General features: G+C 38.2%; 1 protein-coding gene and 1 long non-coding RNA gene across 4 annotated transcripts in view; one reads left to right on the top strand and one right to left on the bottom strand.

Annotated features, from left to right (window-relative positions):
* The window catches only part of Pik3c2a (phosphatidylinositol-4-phosphate 3-kinase catalytic subunit type 2 alpha), a 103157-nt gene extending 82519 nt beyond the window's left edge, over window positions 1-20638 (top strand). For both annotated transcript variants that reach the window (XM_031388019.1, XM_031388018.1), the window contains 12 exons: window positions 2591-2720; window positions 4585-4721; window positions 7839-8008; window positions 8529-8685; window positions 9328-9437; window positions 10924-11131; window positions 13333-13457; window positions 14935-15052; window positions 15142-15214; window positions 15834-15943; window positions 16028-16153; window positions 17981-20638. In XM_031388019.1, coding sequence (XP_031243879.1) covers window positions 2591-2720; window positions 4585-4721; window positions 7839-8008; window positions 8529-8685; window positions 9328-9437; window positions 10924-11131; window positions 13333-13457; window positions 14935-15052; window positions 15142-15214; window positions 15834-15943; window positions 16028-16153; window positions 17981-18163 — 1647 coding nt within the window. In that variant the 3' untranslated portion in view covers window positions 18164-20638. The remainder of the gene's footprint in view (window positions 1-2590; window positions 2721-4584; window positions 4722-7838; window positions 8009-8528; window positions 8686-9327; window positions 9438-10923; window positions 11132-13332; window positions 13458-14934; window positions 15053-15141; window positions 15215-15833; window positions 15944-16027; window positions 16154-17980) is intronic.
* Window positions 20639-20746: 108 nt separating this feature from the next.
* LOC116102841 lies at window positions 20747-23586 on the bottom strand. 2 transcript variants are annotated; one of them, XR_004123301.1, is made up of 3 exons: window positions 22957-23586; window positions 21966-22099; window positions 20747-21533 (listed from the first exon to the last, which is right to left on the bottom strand). It is a non-coding gene; the product is annotated as an uncharacterized LOC116102841 (long non-coding RNA). The 2 variants fall into 2 exon arrangements; XR_004123300.1 differs by having other exon boundaries at window positions 22967-23586.
* Between the last annotated feature and the right edge of the window lie 24 nt (window positions 23587-23610).

Raw genomic sequence — 23610 nt, 5'->3', positions numbered from 1 at the left:
AACCTTGACTATGAGACTCTGTCTCAAAAGAAAAACAAGAAAGAAACAAACAAAAAAACAATTTGAGGGCTGGTGAGATGGCTCAGCAGTTAAGAGCACTGGCTACTTTTCCAAAGGTCCTGAGTTCAGTCAAATCCCAGCAACCACATGGTGGCTCACAACCACCCGTAATGAGATCTGACACCCTCTTCTGTAGTGTCTGAAGATAGTAACAGTGTACTTACATATAATAAATAAATAAGTCTTCTAAAACAACAACAACAATTTGAGTAGTTCTGTAAGAATATTACCGACATACACTCATTCAGATACAACTGGGGACAACTTTAGCCCTAGGCCAACCTGACTATATTATAGCAGGCAGGCACCATTAGGTTTGCCAAGCTGCAAAAACAGGAGTGACATTACCTATAGGATTGTTTGTGTGAGACAATATCTCACAGTATAGTCATGGCTATCTTTGAACCCTAGATCATCCTGTTAGGGCTTTCCATGTGCTAGGGATTATAGGGGCATGCTACTTATCCAGCCTTGGTTTTTAGAAACAGAAATTATCTATGTGAAGCAGAAGGACTGGAGTATTAGAGAAGAATCTGTTAACTGTTGAGATTTGTGAGTTATGGTCATACTGTGTATGCTTTTGTGTGTGTGTGTGAGAGATTTATTAACTTTTCAGTGTTCTACCTGTATGTATGCCTACAGGCCAGAAGAGGTCACCGGATCACATTATAGATTGTTATGAGCCACCACATGGTTGCTAGGAATTGAACTAAGGACCTCTGGAAGAACATCCAGTGCTCTTAACCTCTGAACTATCTATCTAGTTCATAATGTGTACACTTTTAAGAAAGAATGGAGAATTCTGGTTAATTCATTAAATTGATTAATTGGAGGTTCACAAAGAAAGCTTACATTGTACCTTCTTTGATAGATACAAGTTTATGTTTGTTTTACTGATATTGGTGCCTTTTTCTAAAACAGTACCATCTGTTTTAATTATAGACATTTTAGAAGTTGTCTCAATATTTGTTAAGGCAAATCTTCCTTAATTTTTTCATAGTTTTCTTGGGTAGCCTCAAAAATATGTTTATAATTGCTCATACTAAAATTATGTTTTTCAGCCAGGTATTGTTGTGCATATGTTGAATTCCAGCTCTCTAGAGGCAAAGGCAGAGTTTAAGGCCAATCTAGTCAATATAGCCAGTTCCAAGGCAGCCAGGGCTGCAGAGTGAGACCCTGTCTCAAAGAATAGTAACAATAAAATAAAAATGTTATGTAGTCCAGTTTTTAAAAGAAAATTGAGGAGCTGGAGAGATGGCTCAGCGGTTAAAAGCACTAACTGCTCTTCCAGAGGTCCTGAGTTCAATTCCCAGCAACCACATGGTGGCTCACAACCATCTGTAATGGGATCTGATGCCCTCTTCTGGTGTCTGAAGACAGCTACAGTGTACTCATAATGTAATTAATAAATATTTAAAAAAAAGAAAGAAAAACAAAATTGAAATGCTGATATTCCAGTTAAACCTACTCATTTTGGAAGACATATATTTAGATCTATTCACTGTATATGTATAAATGTTTGGATGTGTGCACATGCATCCTGGTACCCTCTGAGATCAGAAAAGGGCATTGGATCTTCTGGAGCTGGAGTTATAGACAGTTGTGAGCCACCGTGCATAGGTGCTGGGAACTGAACCTGGGTCCTCTGAAAGATCAACAAGTGACCTTAACCTCAGTGTTATCTCTCTAGACCTGAGGACTGAGATTTTTAAGTGACCTTTTATTTTAAATGATTGTAGAATGATTGACCATTATAATTCTCGGTGACATATAACTATAATGTGATGTTATATTCAAAATATTAGCATTGATATAGTCAAGAAACTATCATAAGATCCCTATGGCCGGGCAGTGGTGGCACACGCCTTTAATCCCAGCACTTGGGAGGCAGAGGCAGGGGAATTTCTGAGTTTGAGGCCAGCCTGGTCTACAGAGTGAGTTTCAGGACAGCCAGGGCTATACAGAGAAATCCTGTCTCAAAAAAACAAACAAAAAAAACAAAACAAAAAAATCCCTATGATTTTTTTTGTTGTGTTGTTTTGGGTTGTTGTGTTGTTATTGTTTTTCTAGGCAGGGTTTCTCTGTGTAGCCCTGTCTGTCCTGGAATTTGCTCTGTAGACCAGGCTGACTTTTAGCTCTCAGTGTCTCTGCCTCACAAGTGCTGGGTGTAAAGGTATGTATACTGCCACCACCGGGCTTCCTTTTATTTCTTAATTAAAGGTTTTTTACATACTCTAAAATTCAACTTTTTAAATGTACTGTTGAGTAGAGTGTATCTCAGTGGTAGAGTGCTTGCCAAGTGTACACAAGACCAAAGACTCAGTCTCCAGCACCTCAAAATTAATTAATTAAAATAAAATTTACTCTTTGTGAAATGGAGACAGAGTTTTAAGTAAGTTTCTCTAGGAAAGTACAGTACAGCTCTGATAATCCCTTCTCTCTGTACATTCCCTTCCAAATGCCCCTCAGATCTTATAGCATGTAACAAGTGCTTTGGGAAAAGTGTAATTTTTATTTCCTTAATTTCAAGGTTGGTGAAGATCTTCGGCAAGATATGTTAGCTTTACAGATGATAAAGATAATGGATAAGATCTGGCTTAAAGAGGGACTGGATCTGAGGATGGTGATATTCAAATGTCTGTCAACTGGCCGAGATCGAGGTAGGTCTTTTAATTGGGTCTTGATTTCTTTGTGTCATGCATGTAGTTTACTTTTGAACTTATTTTTGGTTGTATACTTAAAGGTCCTGCTGCAGGCTTATCCAAGTCTCAGTTATTTACATCTAGCGTTACTTATTGGTTGGACTATTTATAATTAAATATTTTTAAATCAACTATAAGGCATTTAATATAATTACTAACAAAACAGCTCAGTAAGTAGTCCTAATAAACACTTTGTATTAACCAGAAGTGTATATCAATTGACCCAATAAGGAATTCATTTACTTAAGCCAATTTGGGGTTTATTTTCACAGAATAAATAGTGATAATGGGTTTGGTTTTTTTATTTGTTTGTTTGTTTGTTTTGGGGCTTTTTTTTGTAGATTTTTATTTTGTTACTCAGTTGATAATTTTTTCAGTTTTACTTTGTTATTTATGTGTTTTTGAAGGATTGGCACACATGTATGAAGTACAAAGAACAACATTCAAGAGTCAGTTCTCAGCTGGGTGGTGGTGTCAGCACACACCTGTAATCCCAGCACTTGGGAGGCAGAGGCAGGCAAATCTCTGAGTTCGAGGCCAGCCTAGTCTACAGAGCTAATTCCAGAACAGTCAGGGCTTCACAGAGAAACCTTGTCTCAAACAAACAAACAAACAAAAGAGTTATTTTTCTTCTGTGGATTCTAGGGATTGAACTCAAGGGCTAGCATGGTAGCATGGCAGGCACTTTTAATCACTGAGCTATCTCACTCAGTCCTCAGTTGAATTCATTATGTGATGTATATTACATCTTCATCAAGTGACTCTATCATTGTTCTTTTTTTTTATAATTATTATTATTATTATTATTATTATTATTATTATTATTATTATTATTATATTTAAGTACACTGTAGCTGTCTTCAGACAGCACCAGAAGAGGGCATCAGATCTCATTACGGATGGTTGTGAGCCACCATGTGGTTGCTGGGATTTGAACTCATGACCTTCCAAAGAGAAGTCGGTGCTCTTCCCCACTGAGCCATCTCACCAGCCCTCTATCATTGTTCTTAATCAATGAACGTTCATTAGGTACCTACCACATGGACAACATATACATGAAACACTCACAAATCAATCATTACATTTTAGATACTCATATTTTATTTTTAATTTTTTCTAGAGACAGGATTTCTCTGTGTAGGCCTGAGTGTCTTGGAACTCACTGTATAGACCAGGCTGGCCATGAACCCAGAAATCCACCTGCCTCTGCCTCTGAGTGAGGGTTAGTCAGGTGGCCATTGCCACCTGACTTTTTTTTTCTTACTTTATTTTATGTATATGGGTTTGTTTGTTTGTTTTAAAAGAATTATTTATTTTATGTATATGAGTGTCTTAAGGCACACCAGAAGAGAGCATCAGATCCCATTACAGATGGTTGTGAGCTACCATATAGTTGCTGGAAATTGAACTCAAGACCTCTGGAAGAGCAATCAGTACTCTTAGCCAATGAGCCATCTCTTCAGCCCAATATATGGATGTTTTGCTATCATGTATGTTTGTGCACCATGTGAGTGCTTAGTGCTTGGTGCTTTTGGATGCCACAGTGGACATCAGATCTCACTGGAATTAAGATAGTTGTGACATGTGAGTGCTGACATTTGAGCCTGGTTCCTCGGGAAGAGAAGCCAGTAGTACTCTTAACTGCTGAGCCATCTCTCCAGACCTTAGATGCTTTTAAAAGTAAGTTAATTTTGGCCACTCACATTTTTCAGCATGACCTGTCAGATTTAGTATCTTATTTCAAGGATTGAAAAGTATAAATATTTTTAAAACTTACTGTGGGGACACATTTTCACATAGTTTGATATTTTGTTTGTTAAAGGCATGGTGGAGCTAGTTCCTGCTTCAGATACCCTCAGGAAAATCCAAGTGGAATATGGTGTAACAGGATCCTTTAAAGATAAACCACTTGCTGAGTGGCTGAGGAAATACAATCCTTCTGAAGAAGAATATGAAAAGGTGATCAGTATGTTTCTTTATTCTAAAGAACTATCAGACTATATTATAAAGACTTTTTTTTGCCCCACTCACTCCAGCCCCGCTTGCTCTGTTCTATTATAAAGGCTTACGAACTGTTATAATGTTAATATGGCTTAAGGAAGACTTATAAACACTTTGAATGGTAACCTAAGAAGACTCTAGTTTTGTTTTCCTTCAATTAATGTTTGTATTAGCTTGTGAAGAATTATGTCTCAGTATGGTATTTTCAAAAAATTTTACTTTTGTTATTTGTCTTCCCTATCTTTTTGTCCCTTGTACTCTCTGTTTGAAAGGACCCCAGGTTTAATGCCATTTTGCTGCCTAATTTAGTACCATTAATGTGTCGTTTTTATAGTCACTGAAGTGCTATCTGTTGACCTGTGGAAGTAAAGCAAGAGAAATTTGCATATTGTGGGTCTTTTAGAAAGGTTTAGTTAGAGCACTCCCATCTTTTAAATTATTTTTTAAAGACATTTATTTATTTTATGTGTATGCGTATACTGTAGCTGTACAGATGGTTGTGAGCCTTCTTGTGGTTGTTGGCAATTGAATTTAGTACTTCTGCTCACTCCAGTCGGCCCTGCTTGCTCGGGCCCAGGGATTTATTTATTATTATAATTAGGTACACTGTATCTGTCTTAAGGCACACCAGAAGAAAGTGTCAGATCTCATTACAGATGGTTGTGAGCCATCATGTGGTTGCTGGGATTTGAATTCTGGACCTTTGAAAGAGCAGTCGGTACTCTTACCCGCTGAGCCATCTCGCCAGCCCTTTAAATTCTTTTTGAAAAGGTCTCTCTACATAGGCCCTAGCTGTCCTGGAACTCACTGTGTAAATTAGACTGCCCTTGATCTCAACGAAGTTCTTCCTTCCTCTGTCTCCCTAGAGCTGGGATTAAAGGCCACCACATTAATTCTTTGTAGTCTGGAAATCAGTATGGCAGAAGATAGTATTTCTTCACTTTAATATTTCTGATAAAATGATGGCCCAAAGGGATTGTTGAACAGCATGCAACATTTGACTTCTTTCCATTTGACTAAGAGAGGATGCAGCAAAGTGGAGTCCTGTTACCTGTGTTGGATTCTGGCATTCCCACCTGCAATTACATGATCTTGACAAATACTGAAGTCTTGCTATATCTTAGTTTCACTTGTCTATAAAATGGCATAAATCTTCATACCTAACTTACTGGTTTATGGTGGGCTTTTTTTTTAAATAGGTAGTTGTAAATAGAATTGGTGTTAAGTGTTACATAAACATTTTGCTATTATCATTAACAATGGTTTCTAGAGGGTTGTAAAACAAAATTAACCACAAAGACCAATAGAAATTCAGTATTTTGCTAGTTAATAGCATTATAGTGCAAACTTGTAGTCACAATCTTAGAAGGTTCAGACAAGAGGATAGTGACTGATTGGGATACAAACCCTATCTGAAAAAGAAGAAAATAATCTCAGTATTTTAAGAATCAAAATGTATGCTTTAAAACACTATGTGCATATTACATGCTATATATCCTTCTGTATTATGTTAGTAGTCCCCAGGAATAGCAAGGCTAACTAAGTGTATGGTCTGTGTGTGCTGGCATGAACCCAGAAGAGAGTGTCAGGTCTATAATTGGACTTACAGGCAGTTGGGAGCTACCTGTTGTTAGTGCTTGGAATCCAACTCAGATCCTCGGGAAGAACAAGTACTTCTTGTTAACTTGTTAAGATATGGTTCAAGTAACTGCTGAACCTTATCTGCTGCTCTGAGCTAACTTTCTTTACATATGTTCTCTATACTAGTAAAGAGGAAAATGAAATTGATGTAGGTTAAAAAATTATATTTTCCATGCTGGGTATTGAACCCAGAGTTTTGTTCAGTCAAGGCAAGCACAAGATTAATTTTGTCCCCACAATAACATAGATGTCCTCATCTACAAACATGATACTTAAAAGCTGATCATGAGCCATTCAAATTTTTGTTGTTGTTTTTCAGGATTTCACTATCCCTGGGAATCCAAGTACACTCACTCTGTAGATCAGGCTGGCCTTGAACTGAGAGATGTGCTTGCCTCTGCTCCCCGAGTGCTGGTATTAAAGGTGTGAACCACCACTGTCCAGTTTATACTCTTTAAGTAGAGACTGGCAAGACCCATATCTTTTAAAAGACAGAAGCCAAAGAGATGCAGCAGTAACTACATTTTAGGACAGCATATGAAAAGACTGGCTTTTATTCCTGTTCTAGTTAGGGTTTCTGCTCCTACACAAAACATGACCAAGAAGCAAGTTGGGGAGGAAAGGGTTTATTCAGCTTATACTTCCATATGCTGTTCATCACCAAAGGAAGTCAGGACTGGAACTCAAGCAGGTCAGAAAGCAGGAGCTGATGCAGAGGCCATGGAGGCATGTTCCTTACTGGCTTGCTTCTCCTGGCTTGCTCAGCTTGCTTTCTTACAGAACCCAAGACCTCCAGCCCAGGGATGGCACCACCCACAAGGGGCCCTCCCCACTTGACCATTAATTGAGAAAATGCCTTACAGTTGGATCTCATGGAGGCATTTCCTCAACTGAAGCTCTTCTCTGTGATAAATCCAGCTTATGACAAGTTGACACACAAAACCAGCCAGTACAGTGACCATAGCTCAGTTGGTATGCTGATGCTGTTAAGAGAAGTTTGCAATAGTTTTATACCTTTAAAATTTTTTGTCCTTGGATTTTTTGAGACAGGATCTTGTTCTAACTGGCCAGAAACTCATAGCAATACTCCTGCTTCTACTGTCCTGGAACTCACGTAGACCAGGCTGGCCTCAAACTCAGAAATCCGCCTGCCTCTGCCTCCCAAGTGCTGGGATTATAGGCTTGCGCCACCACCGCCCGGCCCAAATATTGATTTTAAAGAGTGATGGATTGGACCTGATGTAGTGTTATGTACCTTTAATCTCAACACTTAGAAGTCAGAGGCAGGTAGATCTATGTGAGTTTGAGGACAGCTAGGGCTGTCATGAAACCCTATGACAAAAAGTGATAGATTACCACTGCACACTGGCAAACCCTGCCTCACCTTGCCTCCTTTAAGACATTTTTTTCTAACATTTTATGTCTTTATTACAGGCTTCTGAGAACTTTATCTACTCTTGTGCTGGGTGCTGTGTAGCCACCTATGTTTTAGGCATTTGTGATCGGCACAATGACAATATAATGCTTCGAAGCACAGGACATATGTTCCACATTGACTTCGGAAAGTTTTTGGGCCATGCACAGATGTTTGGTAGCTTCAAAAGGTACTAATGTTATTACTACCACTGAAGGGACATGTCTTAGCCCTTGTGTCTTCTTTTGAACATAACTGGGATTGAAAAAACCTTAAGAGATGATTTTACCACACAATAGATAAAACTACTTTGTGTCTAAACTTTGTTGAAGTAAATGGCCATGTATTCTATTTAATCTAGTTCATAGTGTCTCCTACAAATGGTTCCATTTGTATAATGGTAATGAGTATATTCTCTTCTGCATATTTTTGTAACCACTGTTGAATCTGTCTTTGAGGATATAGATTTTTAAGTAATCACTTTTGTGAAAATCTCATATTTAAGTTCTGTTCCAATGATGAAGTTGCTATGTAATAGTTTTCCTTAAAATGTGATTTTTCAAGGATTATGAAAATGCAAAAGTATTTGCTGTTTCCTACTTTTTGAAAATTTTTATAATTCGCATGCCTTCATTTAATAACTTTTAACAGCAGTGGCACCATTTATTTTGTGAGTGTCTGTAAATATGCTCTCTGTGTACTTTTAACAGGGACCGAGCTCCTTTTGTGCTTACCTCTGATATGGCGTATGTCATTAATGGAGGTGAAAAGCCCACCATTCGTTTCCAGTTGTTTGTGGACCTTTGCTGTCAAGCCTACAACTTGATAAGAAAGCAAACGAACCTCTTTCTTAACCTTCTTTCACTGGTAACAGTCTTTATAGACATTGAATTGTATATTAGAGCCTCAGTATTTTGATAATTTAAAGAGGATGTTTTATGCTTTTGGAATAAAATTGGCTGTCGTCACAAATGTCACAATGTTAGTGCAATATTTTTAGATTAGTTATGAATCCCCAATGTCTGATTTCACCAATTAAAAAAATACAAAATGTCAGGAAAGTGGTGACCCGAGTGGAGAGTAATAGTAACTGGAGCTTGGAAGGGGCACTCACTGCTGGTGGAGTGCATTTCTGTCTCTAGATCTGGAATGTTCAGGTGGCAAACATTCATTAAGTTATATACTCAGGATTTCTGTATTTCCTAGAATATTTAGCACCTCAGTAAAAAGAAGAAAAACAACAACAAAAAGGTGTTATAATTGTTGTGACTGGAACTGTTATGGTAAACATAATCCTAGAAGGGAGACTGGGATTTTATGTGTTACATTCCATAAATGGACACTACTTCCAGCAAGTCGTATGACTTCTTAACTTTAAATTTCTTATTTGTAGGAATCACTTAAATACCCAAGACATTAACAAACTCCTCACATGTATGATAATTTTTGTTCTCTTAATTCTAAGTACTTGACCAACAGAAATTTTAACAATTTTTTTTCCTCCTACAGATGATTCCTTCAGGACTGCCAGAGCTTACAAGTATTCAGGATCTGAAATATGTGAGGGATGCCCTTCAGCCCCAGACTACAGATGCCGAAGCTACTATTTTCTTTACAAGGTACAGCATGTGTAATCGTGACAGAAGACTAGTGAGTGCAGCTCAGAGGTAGAGTCCTGATCCTCTCCTCTGTAAGGTCCAGCACCGAAAGAAAAACAGTTACTAAAAGTTGCAGCAGCGATTAAAAAAATGTTTATTCTTCTCAAAGTGTAATCTCTGGTTTTTTAGTACATGATTTCCACTGGATGAGTCTTGTTTATAAACATCTTTCTAAGAAACATGTTTTCCACAGTAATGATAATGTGCTGCTTTTAAGTTTCTTTCTGAGATGATTTTTTTTGTCAAGATTCTACCATAATAGTTTCTATGGATACCACAACCCAGCAGGAGACTCTGATACACTAAGGCTGTACATTATTGCTTCATGACAGTATTTGAAGTGCATGGCTAGCATTTGAATGTCACTGTTGCTTTCAATAAAAACAGATCTTGGCAAACATATTCTCAAGACCCAGTGATCATGTTCACTGAATTCTGTTGTTATGTCTTCTGCGCAGGGAGCTCACTTATTTCCCCCTTCTTCCTCAGTAGAGAGGAGCTATGAAGCACTGGCCCGATCTTTCATAAGGTCAAGTTTGGCTGAAATGAAGGAAGCTGACTTTTCAGTACTTCCTAACTTAATCAACCAATTGGGGTGTTTATAGTTTTTATTGTGGTTGTTGTTCCCCTCTGTTGGGGCTGGGGACCAAACCCAAGGCTGTGTACTTACAAGCATTTTACTGCTGAGCTAAATTCTCAGTCTTTTTGGGTTTTGTTCTAGTCATTGGTTCTCCTAAGTGAAGCAAGTAAAGGACCACCAAACCACGTCTTAGACTTAAATATATTTCTGAATCTTGTTGTTCCTTTGGTGACCTAATATATAATCCTAGCCTTCCTTACAAAGTGCTTCTGCAAACTGCCATTTCAAAACTTCTTTTCCTAATTAAATATGATCATGATTATCTAGGGGAATCTTGCCACCAAATTCTCCCATGCTGCTTAATAGATTTTTTAAATATGAATTAAAATAGTAGTCATCTTTTTAGTAATATATTAATCATCTTCTAGTTCTATAGCTCTTTATCTTGGACCCTATATGGCTCAAGAAATCCAAATATTATTTCTTCATGTTGGAGTAGGATGCATTTTAACAGATTTTCTTTGGCCTAAAGAAAAAGAGAGTCCTTGACAGAGAAAAAAAAATCTACTTAATACTTTTTTTAAGAACATTTTTATTATTTCTTCTGTGTGTAGTGTATGCTGCCTGCTTGTAAAGCAGGCAGAGGATAATAATGTATAGGGAGTTGGTTCTTTCCTACAATGTGGGTCCTGGAGATTAGACTTAGATCATCAGGCTTGGTGGCAAATAACCTAACCTGCTATGCCATCCCCAGAATCTGCTCTTTCTTAATATTTTAAAAGGAAGTGGTTTTCATCTTTTACTATCTTAAGTTTAACATATGTTCCATGAAAACTTACTATTAACAAGTTTCTGATTATTTTGTAGGCTGATTGAGTCAAGTCTGGGAAGCATTGCCACAAAGTTTAATTTCTTCATTCATAACCTTGCTCAGCTACGTTTTTCTGGCCTTCCTTCTAATGATGAGCCCATCCTTTCATTCTCACCAAAAACATACTCCTTTAGGCAAGACGGACGGATCAAGGAGGTCTCTGTGTTCACATATCATAAGAAATACAACCCAGATAAGCACTATGTAAGTTTGTTCAGTATGTAGATGGTCATGTATAAGGTTTCTGTTGTCCTTTGTTCATTTTTCACTGACTGCTTGTAGTTCTAAGTATTGGTTTGCTTTGTGCTTGTTGCTTCCATGAATGGTCCAAAAATAAGTAAATGTACTTAAACAAGAACTTTTGATTTTGATTTTTTTTTTTTTTTTTTTTTTTTTTTTTTTTTTTTTTTTTTTTGGAGACAGGGTTTCTCTGTGTAGTCCTGGCTGTCCTGGAACTCACTCTGTAGACCAGGCTGGCCTCGAACTCAGAAATCCACCTGCCTCTGCCTCCCAAGTGCTGGGATAAAAGGAGTCCACCACCACCGCCCGGATGGCCCTTGTGATTTTTAAATAAACTTAACAATACAAAAAAATCAAAATCGCCGGGTGGTGGTGGCACACACCTTTTATCCCAGCATTTGGGAGGCAGAGGCAGGTGGATTTCTGAGTTCGAGGCCAGCCTGGTCTACAGAGTGAGTTCCAGGACAGCCAGGGATATACAAAGAAACCGAAAAAAGAAAAAAAAATCACAAGTGCCAAAATACATTCTTTTGGTGTCAAAGTAGTGTTTTCTTGTTCCTCTCATCTTTTCTTGTTTCAAAGGTAATCTTACTTGCTGTAATAGATTTAGTAGTACAGTTCAAAAAGTCTTAAACTCCTAGATGGGCTTAGTTATGTACATCTTAAACCCAGTACTCAGGAGACAAATGCAGGCACATCTCTGTGCTTGAAGCTAGCCTGATCTACATACCTAGTTCCAGGGCAGCCAGGGCTGCTTTAGAGCTTGTCTCAAATAAACAAACCAAATGAACAAAAATGTCTGAAGCTCTCATCTACCTTTCAATACAGTATTTTCCTTTTTTTTTTTTTTTTTTTTTTAAATCAAAACCAGGGCATTAATGGTTACATAGCATTCATTACACACATAAAGCTTGTTTTTTGTTTTTCTGTGGCTGTATCTTACTATATAGCACTGGTTGTCATGGAACTCTGCATAGACCAGGCTAGCCTTAAACTCAGAGTCACTTGTGTCTGACTCTCCAGTGCTGGGATTAAAGGCTTGTACCAACATGCCTTGCCAAACCTTAAGTTGAAACAAATACAGGATTTGTATTGGGTTTTCCACTCTTTGGCGCTATCAGTATTTACCCTTGGGCACGGTTTTTTCCCCCTTTTATTTCATGCAGAGTCAATCTCAGTTTCTCAAGAATGGTAGCCATAAGCTGTACCACTGAGTTGCACCTCTCTCCTTCATGCTGATATTTTATTAGATAATGTTTCTGGATTTGTTTTGTTTGTTTTGTTTTGATGTATGATGAGTAGTGTTTAGAAAGCTGTTTAACTTTTAACCATTTTATTGAGGTTATATTGCCATTGATTTTACTAAGTAAAATATACTTAATAAGTATAATAAGTTTATACATCCATATGCCTCTCATTTTTTACGGATGTGCTTGTCTCTTCTTACAGTATTCAAAGTATTGTAACTTAGAGTAGTTGAAATATCCAGTAAAATGTTCCCTTAACTCGTATCCCATAATTTTTTTTTACCTTTTTTTCCTTTACCTTCTTTTTTTAGTTTTTTGAGACATGGTTTCTCTGTGTAGCCCTGGCTGTCCTGGAACTCACTCTGTAGACCAGGCTGGCCTCGAACTCAGATATCCGCCTGTCTCTGCCTCCCAAGTGCTGGGATTAAAGGCGTGCACCACCACTGCCCAGCTCTTTTTACTTTCTTAAATCATAAACATTTTTTTCTTTTTGTTGGCAATGCACTAATTATATAATTTTGAGAGGTACATTATATTTAAACATGAAAACAAGCCAGGCAGTGGTGGAGCATGCCTTTAATCCCGGCACTTGGGAGGCAGAGGCAGGTGAATTTCTGAGTTCCAGGACAGCCAGGGCTATACAGAGAAACCCTGTCTCAAAAAACCAAAAACCAAAAACAAAAACAAAAAACATGAAAACAAGTGTTGACTTTTAAGTTTTTTTTATTTAAATCTTCCAGTAGCTAAGTTCAGTCTCAGAATGCAGTGCTATGTACTGTAAATACAATGAACTCTATTCACTATGTCCTAATAGTGACATACAATACCAAGTTTAAAAGCACTTGCACTATAAATTTTTATATCAGGAAAAGAAATTTCATTATAATATAATGTGCCTATCATGTGATTTCTTTTCAGATTTACGTGGTTCGAATTCTGAGAGAAGGACACCTTGAGCCATCATTTGTATTCCGGACATTTGATGAGTTTCAGGAACTTCACAATAAGCTCAGTATTATTTTTCCACTTTGGAAATTACCTGGGTATGTTCCTATCCTTGCAAAAATTCATACTTACTTCCCTATGTGGGAACAATTTATTTTCACATGTAGGTGAGAAACTGGTTAGCATTTAGTTACATTTAAAATATGTATCTTATGCAGAACTGAAGGTAGATAAAGACTAGAATTTTATGTTAAATGAACTTGTGACTAAAATCTTAAATTAGGCCTGGTGACACATGTACATAGGAAGCAGGGGCAAGAAGACACTAAAGAGTTTTGGGTTTTGGGGTTTTTTTTGTTTCGTTTTGTTTGCTTTGCTTTAAATTGAGTATGTGTCTGTGTGTGTTTGCCAAGTTGGTGCCTGCAGAAGCATTGGATCCCCTGGAACTGGAGTTACAGTATCCATTGTGAGCTGACTAATGTGGGAGCTGGGAACTGAACTCAGGTTCTCTGCAAGAGCAATACATGTTCTTCACTGCTGAGCCATCTCTCCTACCCCTATTGCTTAGCTTTTTACCCGACTTCTTTTGTAAAAACCTTAGATTTACTGTAGCTTAATGACCAGTAAGTAGTTTTCCTTTGCCACATTCTTCTCATTCAAGATTTCAAAACAAGGAGGCAAAATGAGTAAAAAAAAAAAATAAGTATATTATTGCTGGTTATGGATCTCTATGAGTTTGAGGACAGCCAGGGATACACAGTGAGACCTTGTCTCAAAAGATATATAAAATTTGGCTTAGGTGGTAGTGGTGGTACACACCTTTAACCCCAGTACTTGGAAGGCAGAGAAACAGCCTGATCTCTGTAAGTTTGAGGCAAGCATGGTCTACAGAGAGAGTTCCAGGAGAAGCCCTGTCTTGAAAAACAGTACATATATACATACATACATACATACATACATACACACATGCACGCGCACATATATATGTTACTGTCTACACTCATTTTTCTTTTTTATCATCACCAAAATAAGAGTTGAGATGATGCTTTTGGCACCTGATTTAGGGCCCGTGTCATTGTTTGTGTATCTTCTTTTATGATTATTGAGTAGTGATTGTTTTAGAGATAAGATTGGGTAAAATATTTGTGAATGATTAAAGCTGAGACCAAATAACAGAAAATTAATAAAACAAAAAACAGGAAATTAATAACACATGCATCTCCCCACCACACACTCCCCAGGGGTTGTTGAGATAGGGTCTCATATAGTCAAGGTTTGCCTGCAATTTATTATGTAGCTGAGACTGGCCTCCAACTCCTGATCTGCCTGTCTCTGCCTCCCAGGTGGTCCTAGTATTACAGGCATGTGCCACCATGCCCAGCTAACACATGCATCATGATGTCTAGACTTACATAAAGAAAATGAGTATTTAAAAGTAGCATATCTACAGTGCTTTGAGTGATACAGGCAAAAAACATAACAAAGGATATTTCTAAGTAAGTGCTGTTCATGAGTCTACAAATGTTTTCTGATGAAATAATTTAAATCCTTTTTGTTTTTGTTTTTCTTTTGTAGCTTTCCTAATAGGATGGTTCTTGGAAGAACACACATAAAAGATGTAGCAGCCAAAAGGAAAATTGAATTAAACAGTTATTTACAGAGTTTGATGAATGCATCAGCAGATGTAGCAGAGGTGACCTTCCAATCTAAGAAGTAAATATAACATAGTCTCCCTTGTTATGTAATAATTAACTAATGAGCCTTTTTTCTCTTCACTCTTAGTGTGATCTTGTTTGTACTTTTTTCCACCCCTTACTTCGTGATGAGAAAGCTGAAGGAATAGCTAGGTCTGCAGGTGAGCTTATATTTTTCCTCCTGGCTGATAATTGATGACTTTTGTGATGGGGTGGAGGTGGAGGTGGGGGTGGGTCTGCAGGTGAGCTTATATTTTTCTTGCTGGCTGATAACTGATGACTTTTGTGATGGGGTGGAAGTAGATATGTGGGTACGAGTGTGGAGACCAGAAACCAGCTTTAGACATCAGTCATTCTTCAGGTGTCTTCCTTGTATTTTTTTTTTTCTTTTAAGGATTTTATGTGCATGAGTATTTTGCCTGAATGTATATATGTATATCATATACATGCTTGCAAAGGTCAGGAGAGGGGGTTGCATCTCCTGGAACTAGAATTGTAGGTGGTTGTAAGCCATTATGGGAGTCTGTAAGAGCAACAAACTCTCCGTCTCTGTCTCCCTCCCTCTCATTCCAGAGAAGTCTTTCTAAGCCAGTCTATTTCTGGAAAAACTTGCATTCCTAATAATTAGCATGCATTTGCCAGAAAGGTACAAATTAGTGGCATGAAATTTACTTTTCCTATCTTTTTCCTCTCACCCTGCCCTCATGCAGCAGTTCTTTTGCTGAAGTGTGAGCCATTTCAGGCACATTGAGATAAAGAGGAGAGTATTTCTGTTTTCAGGTGCAGGTCCCTTCAGCCCTACTCCGGGCCAAATAGGAGGAGCAGTGAAGTTATCTGTTTCTTACCGAAATGGCACCCTCTTCATCATGGTGATGCACATCAAAGATCTCGTGAGTGGCGACAAATGATGACTGTAGGGTAAATTTGTACCTCAGTAGGAAGCACTACTCTTAAGAGACTGCTTTTCTTTATAGGTGACTGAAGATGGGACTGACCCAAATCCATACGTCAAAACATACCTGCTTCCAGATACCCACAAAACGTCAAAACGTAAAACCAAAATTTCACGTAAAACTAGGAACCCAACATTCAATGAAATGGTAAGCTAAGCTTCATTTCTAGAAGTTCCCAAGAGTAGTTGTTTTGAGATCTCAATGCTTTATTTCTGTGAGGCTTACTTGTTATGTGTACTTAGTGTTTTGCTGCCATGTATGTAAGTGCAGTGGATGTGTGCGTGGAACCCACAAAGGCCATAAGAAGGTGCTGCTTTCTCTGGATCTGGAGTTAAAAGCAGTTATGAACTGCCTTGTAGGTGATGAGAATTGAACCCAGGTCACCTCAAGAGCAGCCTGTGCTTTTAACTGCTGAGCCATCTCTCTGGCCCTTCTTGAATGTTTTTCTCTTAGTAAATCCTCTTTTAAAAAAAACTGTTATTCAAGGCCAGCCTGGTCTACAGAGTGAGTTCCAGAACAGCCAGGGCTATGCAGAGAAACCCTGTCTTGGAAAAACAAAACAAAACAAAACAAAACTGTGTGAGCTGAACCGTATTGAGTATAACTGTTGCTGAGATACTCATGGCCAACTAGCAGATCAGTAATTAATTAAACTAGTAAAACCTGCTAAAATTCCCCCATTTTGCTCCCTTACCTATTTTTTAGGTAGATGTATTATTTACGTATCTTAGCATTTCATCCACACAAAAAACATCTCCTCAGAGATTGGAAGACAACTTGAACTTTTATCAAGATTATAGCCAAGCATGGGACTAAAGAAATGGTTTGGCACTTACAAGCACTTATTCTTTCAGAGGACTGGAGTTCAGCCCTAGCACCTATATCAGGGGACTTAAAACTGCCTTTGACTCCAGTTCTAGGGGATGTGACACCATCTTCTAGCTTCCTCGGGCACCTACTCATGTATGAATGACATATATATGAATTTTTAATTTAATGAATAAAACTTGAAGAGGGAAAGGCCAGATGGGTAAATTCCTGTACTCATAACTCTTTACAGGGTTGAAGCAGGAAGATTATAATGTGAATTGAAAGCCAGCCTGGGCTATCTATAGACTCTGTCTCTCTCTCTTTCTCTATCCCTCTCTCTCACCCACAGACACCTACCTATAGAAGATCATTCACTCTTTAAAAATACATGCAGTGTTTACCAAAGAACACTTGGTATTACTCATGTAAAATAGCAGTGAGTTTTTTAGTGGATTTTCCACTAGTTAATCCACTAGTTAATGTTACCCTGTCAAGACAGTGAAATGCAAGCAAGTGTCCGTGTGGTTGTTTTAGTCAGACAATAAGACAGCCTAGAGTGTTTCTCAGAACTTACTGAGAAACTCTGTGGAAAAGTAAAAACTTTGATTGTTGTGATGAAGATTTGAAGTAGCAGTAGCTTTGAGCACGGTAGATCCGCTACTAACTGCACTTTCACTGTGGGTTTGTGCCTCCTTGTGACTAACAAGTTACCACTTCCTGCTATATAGCACTTAAAGAACAAAAGAAAACAGTGGCATTTTAATCTGTTTTTGCAAGATAATTTTAAAATTATATTATCCAACTTGCTTTCCTTTCACCCTCTTTTTTTTTTTCTCCAGCGATTAGATCACCTTAAGGTAATCACCAGGTAATTTCTTTTCCCTTCCCCATCAATTCCATCTCACAGAAACCATGTCTGAGAGTGTAGGGATTTGTTGTTTTTTGACAATGATTGGTCTTGCTTTTATTCAGTCTCTGTGTTAACACAGACAGGACTGTTAGTTCAATCCTAGACTCCAGAAGTTAAAAACATGCTTTTGATACATTGAGACAATCCTGCTGCTGTAGTCAGTGCCATTCATTGGATCACTCTTTGACTGATGCCTTACATTTTGTTGAAAAGATTCCAAGAAACCAAACCTTCTCCTTTTTTCCCCCCTCTAGCTTGTATATAGTGGATACAGCAAAGAAACTCTAAGGCAGAGAGAACTTCAACTGAGTGTACTCAGTTCAGAATCTTTGCGGGAGAATTTCTTCTTGGGTGGAATAACCCTGCCACTGAAAGATTTCAACTTGAGCAAAGAGACAGTTAAATGGTATCAGCTGACTGCGGCAACATACCTATAAACCTCCAACTTCTGAGATTTGGAAGCAAGGAGTTATAAATGTATGCACATGTGTGTGCACACGCATATACACACACTTGGGAACTTTGTATGATTTCATTCTTTGGAAGAAATTATAAACCTAACATGTTGGACCAACTGTCAGTCACATGACTAACTTTTACAGATTTTGGGAAGCCATTGCTCTTTCAAAGTCATTTTGTTGAATGCTACCAGTCCCAAACTTAATACATACTAAGTCCTGAAAAAGACTTTGACATAATACTGTGTCATTTCAGTCACTTTGTCTGTGCTCTTCCTACACAGACACAGCAAATTGTTTTTGTTCCACACCTCACAGCCTTTACCACTGTGTATGCTCACAGACACCAAAGGAGAGATGTAGCTGCTACTCAACAGGCAAAAGCACAGTACAGCACAGACAGGAGTCAGAGTGCTAGGAACTACTAAGTAGTTTACAGAAGTAGAAAAAATACTGCTTTTGTTCATTGTTAAAGCCTTTTCAGAGTAAGTGCCAATCTCTGAAGTTGTAAATAATAGTGCCTTACTTAACTATATGCTTCACTGGCACTTCATTTCTGATTAAAGAGAAAGTAGTTTTCATTCATTTTCACCTTACTGAGGACAAAATGTCATGTATTTATTTACTAACAGTTTCCCCACAAAAATACTATTTTCTCTACTTCTGATTGTTATTTTCACTATTAACCTATTTAACATAATGTTTATTGCCCAGTAACTGAGATTCATTTATATAGTTGTATTCTAAATTCTATCATTCCATTATAATTTGCAAGGATGTGAACTGAAATTGGAGTTTCACTTCCATGTATTTTTATACTTTACTCCCTCATTAAATAAGTGGAATTGTTCAGCCTTATGCCATTTTTGTTTGGTAAGGTGCCCAGGCAGGATAAGGAGTTAGGGTCCTGACTGAATTTTAGTTTAGACATTTATTGAAGGTGTTGTGTAAATTGTCCTGTATTTGTAAACATTGTACATTCACATAAAAATGTTATTTTCTGTAATACAATGAAATCAGAATTTCAAGAAAGGAGTTTGAAGTTACTGTGGAGTACCCATTAAGAATAAGATTTGCCAGGCAGTGGTAGTGCATGTCTTTAATCCCAGCACTTGGGAGGCAGAGGCAGGCAAATTTCTGAGTTCAAGGCCAACCTGGTCTTACAGAGTGAGTTCCAGGAAAGCCAGGGCTATATAGAAAAATCCTGTCTCAAAAAAACAAACAACAAGAAAAAGATTAATTTTTATTTCCCATTTCAGACATAATTTTGTTTAGTTTTGGTAAACATGTATATATAATAAATTTCTTGGTTAGAAGTTCAAATATTTTTAGAGAGTTAATAGAGATGTAGCAAATTTAGTAGTTAAGAGAAACCTGACAAACTACTTAATGAAGGGTACCAAGAGAGGACAAGCTGATTTCAGCTTGTCAGAATATGAAGTTTACAAAGTGATGACAGAAATGATGATGCTTACAGAGTTAAATTAAGAGTTAAGGGTGTTATCATTGGAATACATTTTTTAAAAATCACAACTTGAAATATTTGGTGCCTAATACTATGGTCCATTTGTAGGGAAACCTCTATGAGTATGGTATGTGAACTTTTTTATATTAAAGTGTGTTGTCTACTTGATAATTGAAATGAAGATCAAAGCACCATTGTTTGCTTTTTCCACAATTAACATTTGCTTAAATTGTTTTGCAGATGTAAGTAGCACTAGAATTTTTTTTCTTTTGAGAGAGAACTAATTCCATTCCATGAGTCACCTAGCTACTTAAAAAAATACTGTTTGTAAAAGGTGGTCACTGGACTCGTGAACCTTTTTGTGATCTGTTACCGTGTATCTTAGCAGAAACAGAATTAGAAATGTAATGTCACTTTTCAGTGACAAGAAATCTGATTAATATCTAAAAGTATATATTATAATACTGTATAGTTAACAAGAATTCAAAAGGTGATATTGTCTCTTAACTCAATTTGTGCCTTCTTTGATCATTAGAATACATATATTTTAATATAAGTTATTTCTTTGTAAAATGCTAATCTTCAGCCCATACCAAAAAAAACAGTGCTAGGGAGGAGGAAGTAGCCTCTGTGCACTAGACTGCAGTCAGTTATAGTCCACTGGCTTCCTAAAGCTTTCTAACAGTTACCTTAAAATAAACCTCAAAGACAAAACTCTACACAAACAGGCCAAGACACTAATTTTTAAATTGCCTTCATCAAGTAAAAATAATTCTGCTACATATAAGTCCTGTGCCAGAATTCTTTGTTCTTGTCAGTGCTCTAGGATCTGAAGATGATGGTTCATCCCAAGAACCTGTTTTCTCTGGGGAATCCAATGAGAATTGGCACCAATGCTTTTTGTTACTGTGTTTATGTGAATTGAATTGTTAAAGCATGTGTATCTTTTTTAAGTACTTTTTTTTTCAAATTAAAGTTGTATATAAAGTTCAAAATCTTGCCTTAAATTGTTTAATTCTTTCTAAGACTCATGAATTGTAACATTTAAAAAATTCACATTTGATAACTCAGATTTTAAAAAAAACACTGAAGACCTGCTATCAAAATACATTTATTTACATGCTGTTCACTAGCAATGCAAATATGGATGTGATTACTAGTGTCATCTGTAAGAACAAAATGCTTTAATTATATCAGCATAGTGAGTTAAGATGTATAATATTTTTATTAATACTTGGAATATATTCAGTGAATTGAATGTGACTTCATAACTATACTACAACTATATTAAAATATTTCTGAAATAAAGGAACTCAGCTGTCATTTCCTTCTTGACTCATTATTTTGATTTTAAACTTTAATAATATAGTTATTGCATCTTACCCAGAGTTTGTAAAGTTTAGTAATCCTAAATTTGAATGTGATTCTTTGAAGGTCTGGATATTGTGTGCTACAGCCTATCACTTCCTGAGATGTGAATTCTGTAGGTATGGTTCCTGGTCTGTGAAAGTTCCCTTAGCCACATTCTAGGTGTAGTTCACAGAGCTGGGAAGTGCAAATTAATGCCATACCTTTATTCTGGATTATGAGCACAAGACTGGCTCTCTAACCTAATAATGCAGCAAAAACAGTATAAAGACCTTGAAATGACAATTAAGGGGCTGTTGAGATGACTCAGTGGCTAAGAGCACCACTGGCTGCTCTTCCAGAGGTCTTGAATTCAATTCGCAGCAACCACATGGTGGCTCACAACCATCTATTGGGGGATCTGATAACTTCTTCTTCAGGCAGGCAGATATATATGCAGCAGAGCATACATTAAGAATTTTTTAAGCCGGGTGGTGGTGGCGCACGCCTTTAATACCAGCACTTGGGAAACCCTGTCTTGAAAAAAAAAAAAATTTTTTTTTAGCCGGGCAGTGGTGCCTTTAATCCCAGCACTTGGGAGGCAGAGGCAGGTGGATTTCTGAGTTAGAGGCCAGCCTGGTCTACAGAGTAAGTTCCAGGACAGCCAGGGCTACACAGATTTGGCTTTTTTAAAAGCCAAATCCTCATGCTGCCCACTGTCCTCTGGCTTCCAAACATCTTTAGAGAGAGATGGCTTATATTAGCTTATCCTTTGAAGTAACTGAGTCCTTGCCTGAGTGCCAATCTGTTTGCAGGTACTGCAGTTCAGATAGTGGGCTAGAGATATTCTAGCTCTTGGGGACTCAATATCTTCTTCTGGCCTCTGGGCTGCATGCAGCTTGCACAGCCATATATACAAGTAATAATAATAATAAAAATGGGGAATGGATGACTGGAGGTATGACTTACTGGTCTTGCAGAGGACTTGGATTCAGTTTCAAGCAGCCATGTAGCAACTAAGAATTTTCTGTAACTCTGCAATGATACCCTCTACTGGCCTCCATGGGCACTGCAGGTACTGTGATGCAAAGACACACACACACCTGGAATGAATAGAAATAAGGGTAAAGTGGTAGGACATGAAGCCAGGGACTTTTAAAAGTCTTTTAACGGCAGTGGTGGCACATGCCTTTAATCCCAGCACTTGGGAGGCAGAGACAGGCGGATTTCTGAGTTTGAGGCCAGCCTGGTCTACAGAGTGAGTTCCAGGACAGCTGGGGCTATACAGGAAACCCTGTCTCAAAAAACAAACAAACAAAAAAAAAGTAAAAACAATTTAGAGGGATTTACAAAGAAGCAATGCATTTATCTGACCACTGGTCACTAGGCGGACAATGGATTGTATACAGAGTAAGACATCACTTAAACTGCCTGAGATGATGGATAGGATTTGGGGTACCTATGGAAACAATGAAGTATTTGTATGATACATTTCTGTCGTGAGATGTGTTGGAGTGACCCATGGAAATGAAAAAGAATAAAGAACCCTGGATTTGTATTCGGACAAATGTGTTAAGAGTGAAATGGAGGATTCTTGCTTAGGGATTGCTAATTGAAGCCAAGCTTGCTGTACGGATAACATATCTGGGCTAAAAGTGTGAAAATGGTTAATTAATCAAATACAACTTTGCCAGGGGTAAAATACAAATTTGGTTCAAGTTCCCAATGTTTGGGAAAACATTATTCAATTAGTAATGGGTTAAAAGAACGCAGCTGGGTATGATGGCTCAAGCCTTTCATCTCAGCTTTTTTTTTTTTTTTCCTTTGAGGCAGAGGCAGAAAGACTTCCATGTGTTTGAGGCCAGCCTGGTCTACAAGGCGAGTCCCCGAACCCGAGCTACATCGAGAGACCCTGTCTCAAAACACAACAAAAAAGAAAAATGGATCAGTGTTTCAGTACTGTTTTAAACCTCTCGTCTTGTCGACAGGGTCTTGTAGATCTGAGTTTCTTCTTTCTTGGGTCCATGTCTTTGTAGTTTTCTGTTGCGGTTATAATAAATCGGTCTATTCACTCATTCTTGGAACGCACTGTGGTGAACCGGACTAGGTCATCCTTAAAAGATCAACTCCCAGGGTAGTCCCTTCCCCCCTCATCTTTTCGAAGCTTCTTCCCTTGTTCCCAGCTCTTCTCCGACCGGAGTCCCGTGGTTCTGCGCTCCGCCCTGTGTAGAAAAGGCGCGCAGGCACCGAAAGACCCGGGCGGGGCTCGGAAGCCTAGAATTAACGATCTAGAGAGAAGCGCCGGCGGCACCCAGACTTGGCGCTCGTGCCACACCGCACGAGTTCGGAGCTGCAGAGGGAGCCCTGACGACCCCGCAACTTATCCAAATCCTTCAGCCCAGGACTCGAACCCGCCCTAGGTTCCCTCAGATGCAACTTCCGAAGAGATGCTAGAGACTGACTTCCCGCTCTGGCTGAGAGCAAGTCTAGAGACAATGGCTCAAGGCGTGGCGACCCGACCCTAGTTGTAACGTCTCGCCGCAATGCCTTCTGGGACGCATAGTCACGCGGGCTCCGGCGGCCACGCCGCGTAGCCCCGCCCCGCGCGGGAGGA

The sequence above is a fragment of the Mastomys coucha genome, unplaced genomic scaffold, assembly GCF_008632895.1.
Source record: "Mastomys coucha isolate ucsf_1 unplaced genomic scaffold, UCSF_Mcou_1 pScaffold21, whole genome shotgun sequence".
Taxonomy (NCBI): domain Eukaryota; kingdom Metazoa; phylum Chordata; class Mammalia; order Rodentia; family Muridae; genus Mastomys; species Mastomys coucha.
The sequence above is the reverse complement of the archived record's forward strand: the minus strand, read 5'-3'. Positions and strand labels throughout refer to the sequence as shown.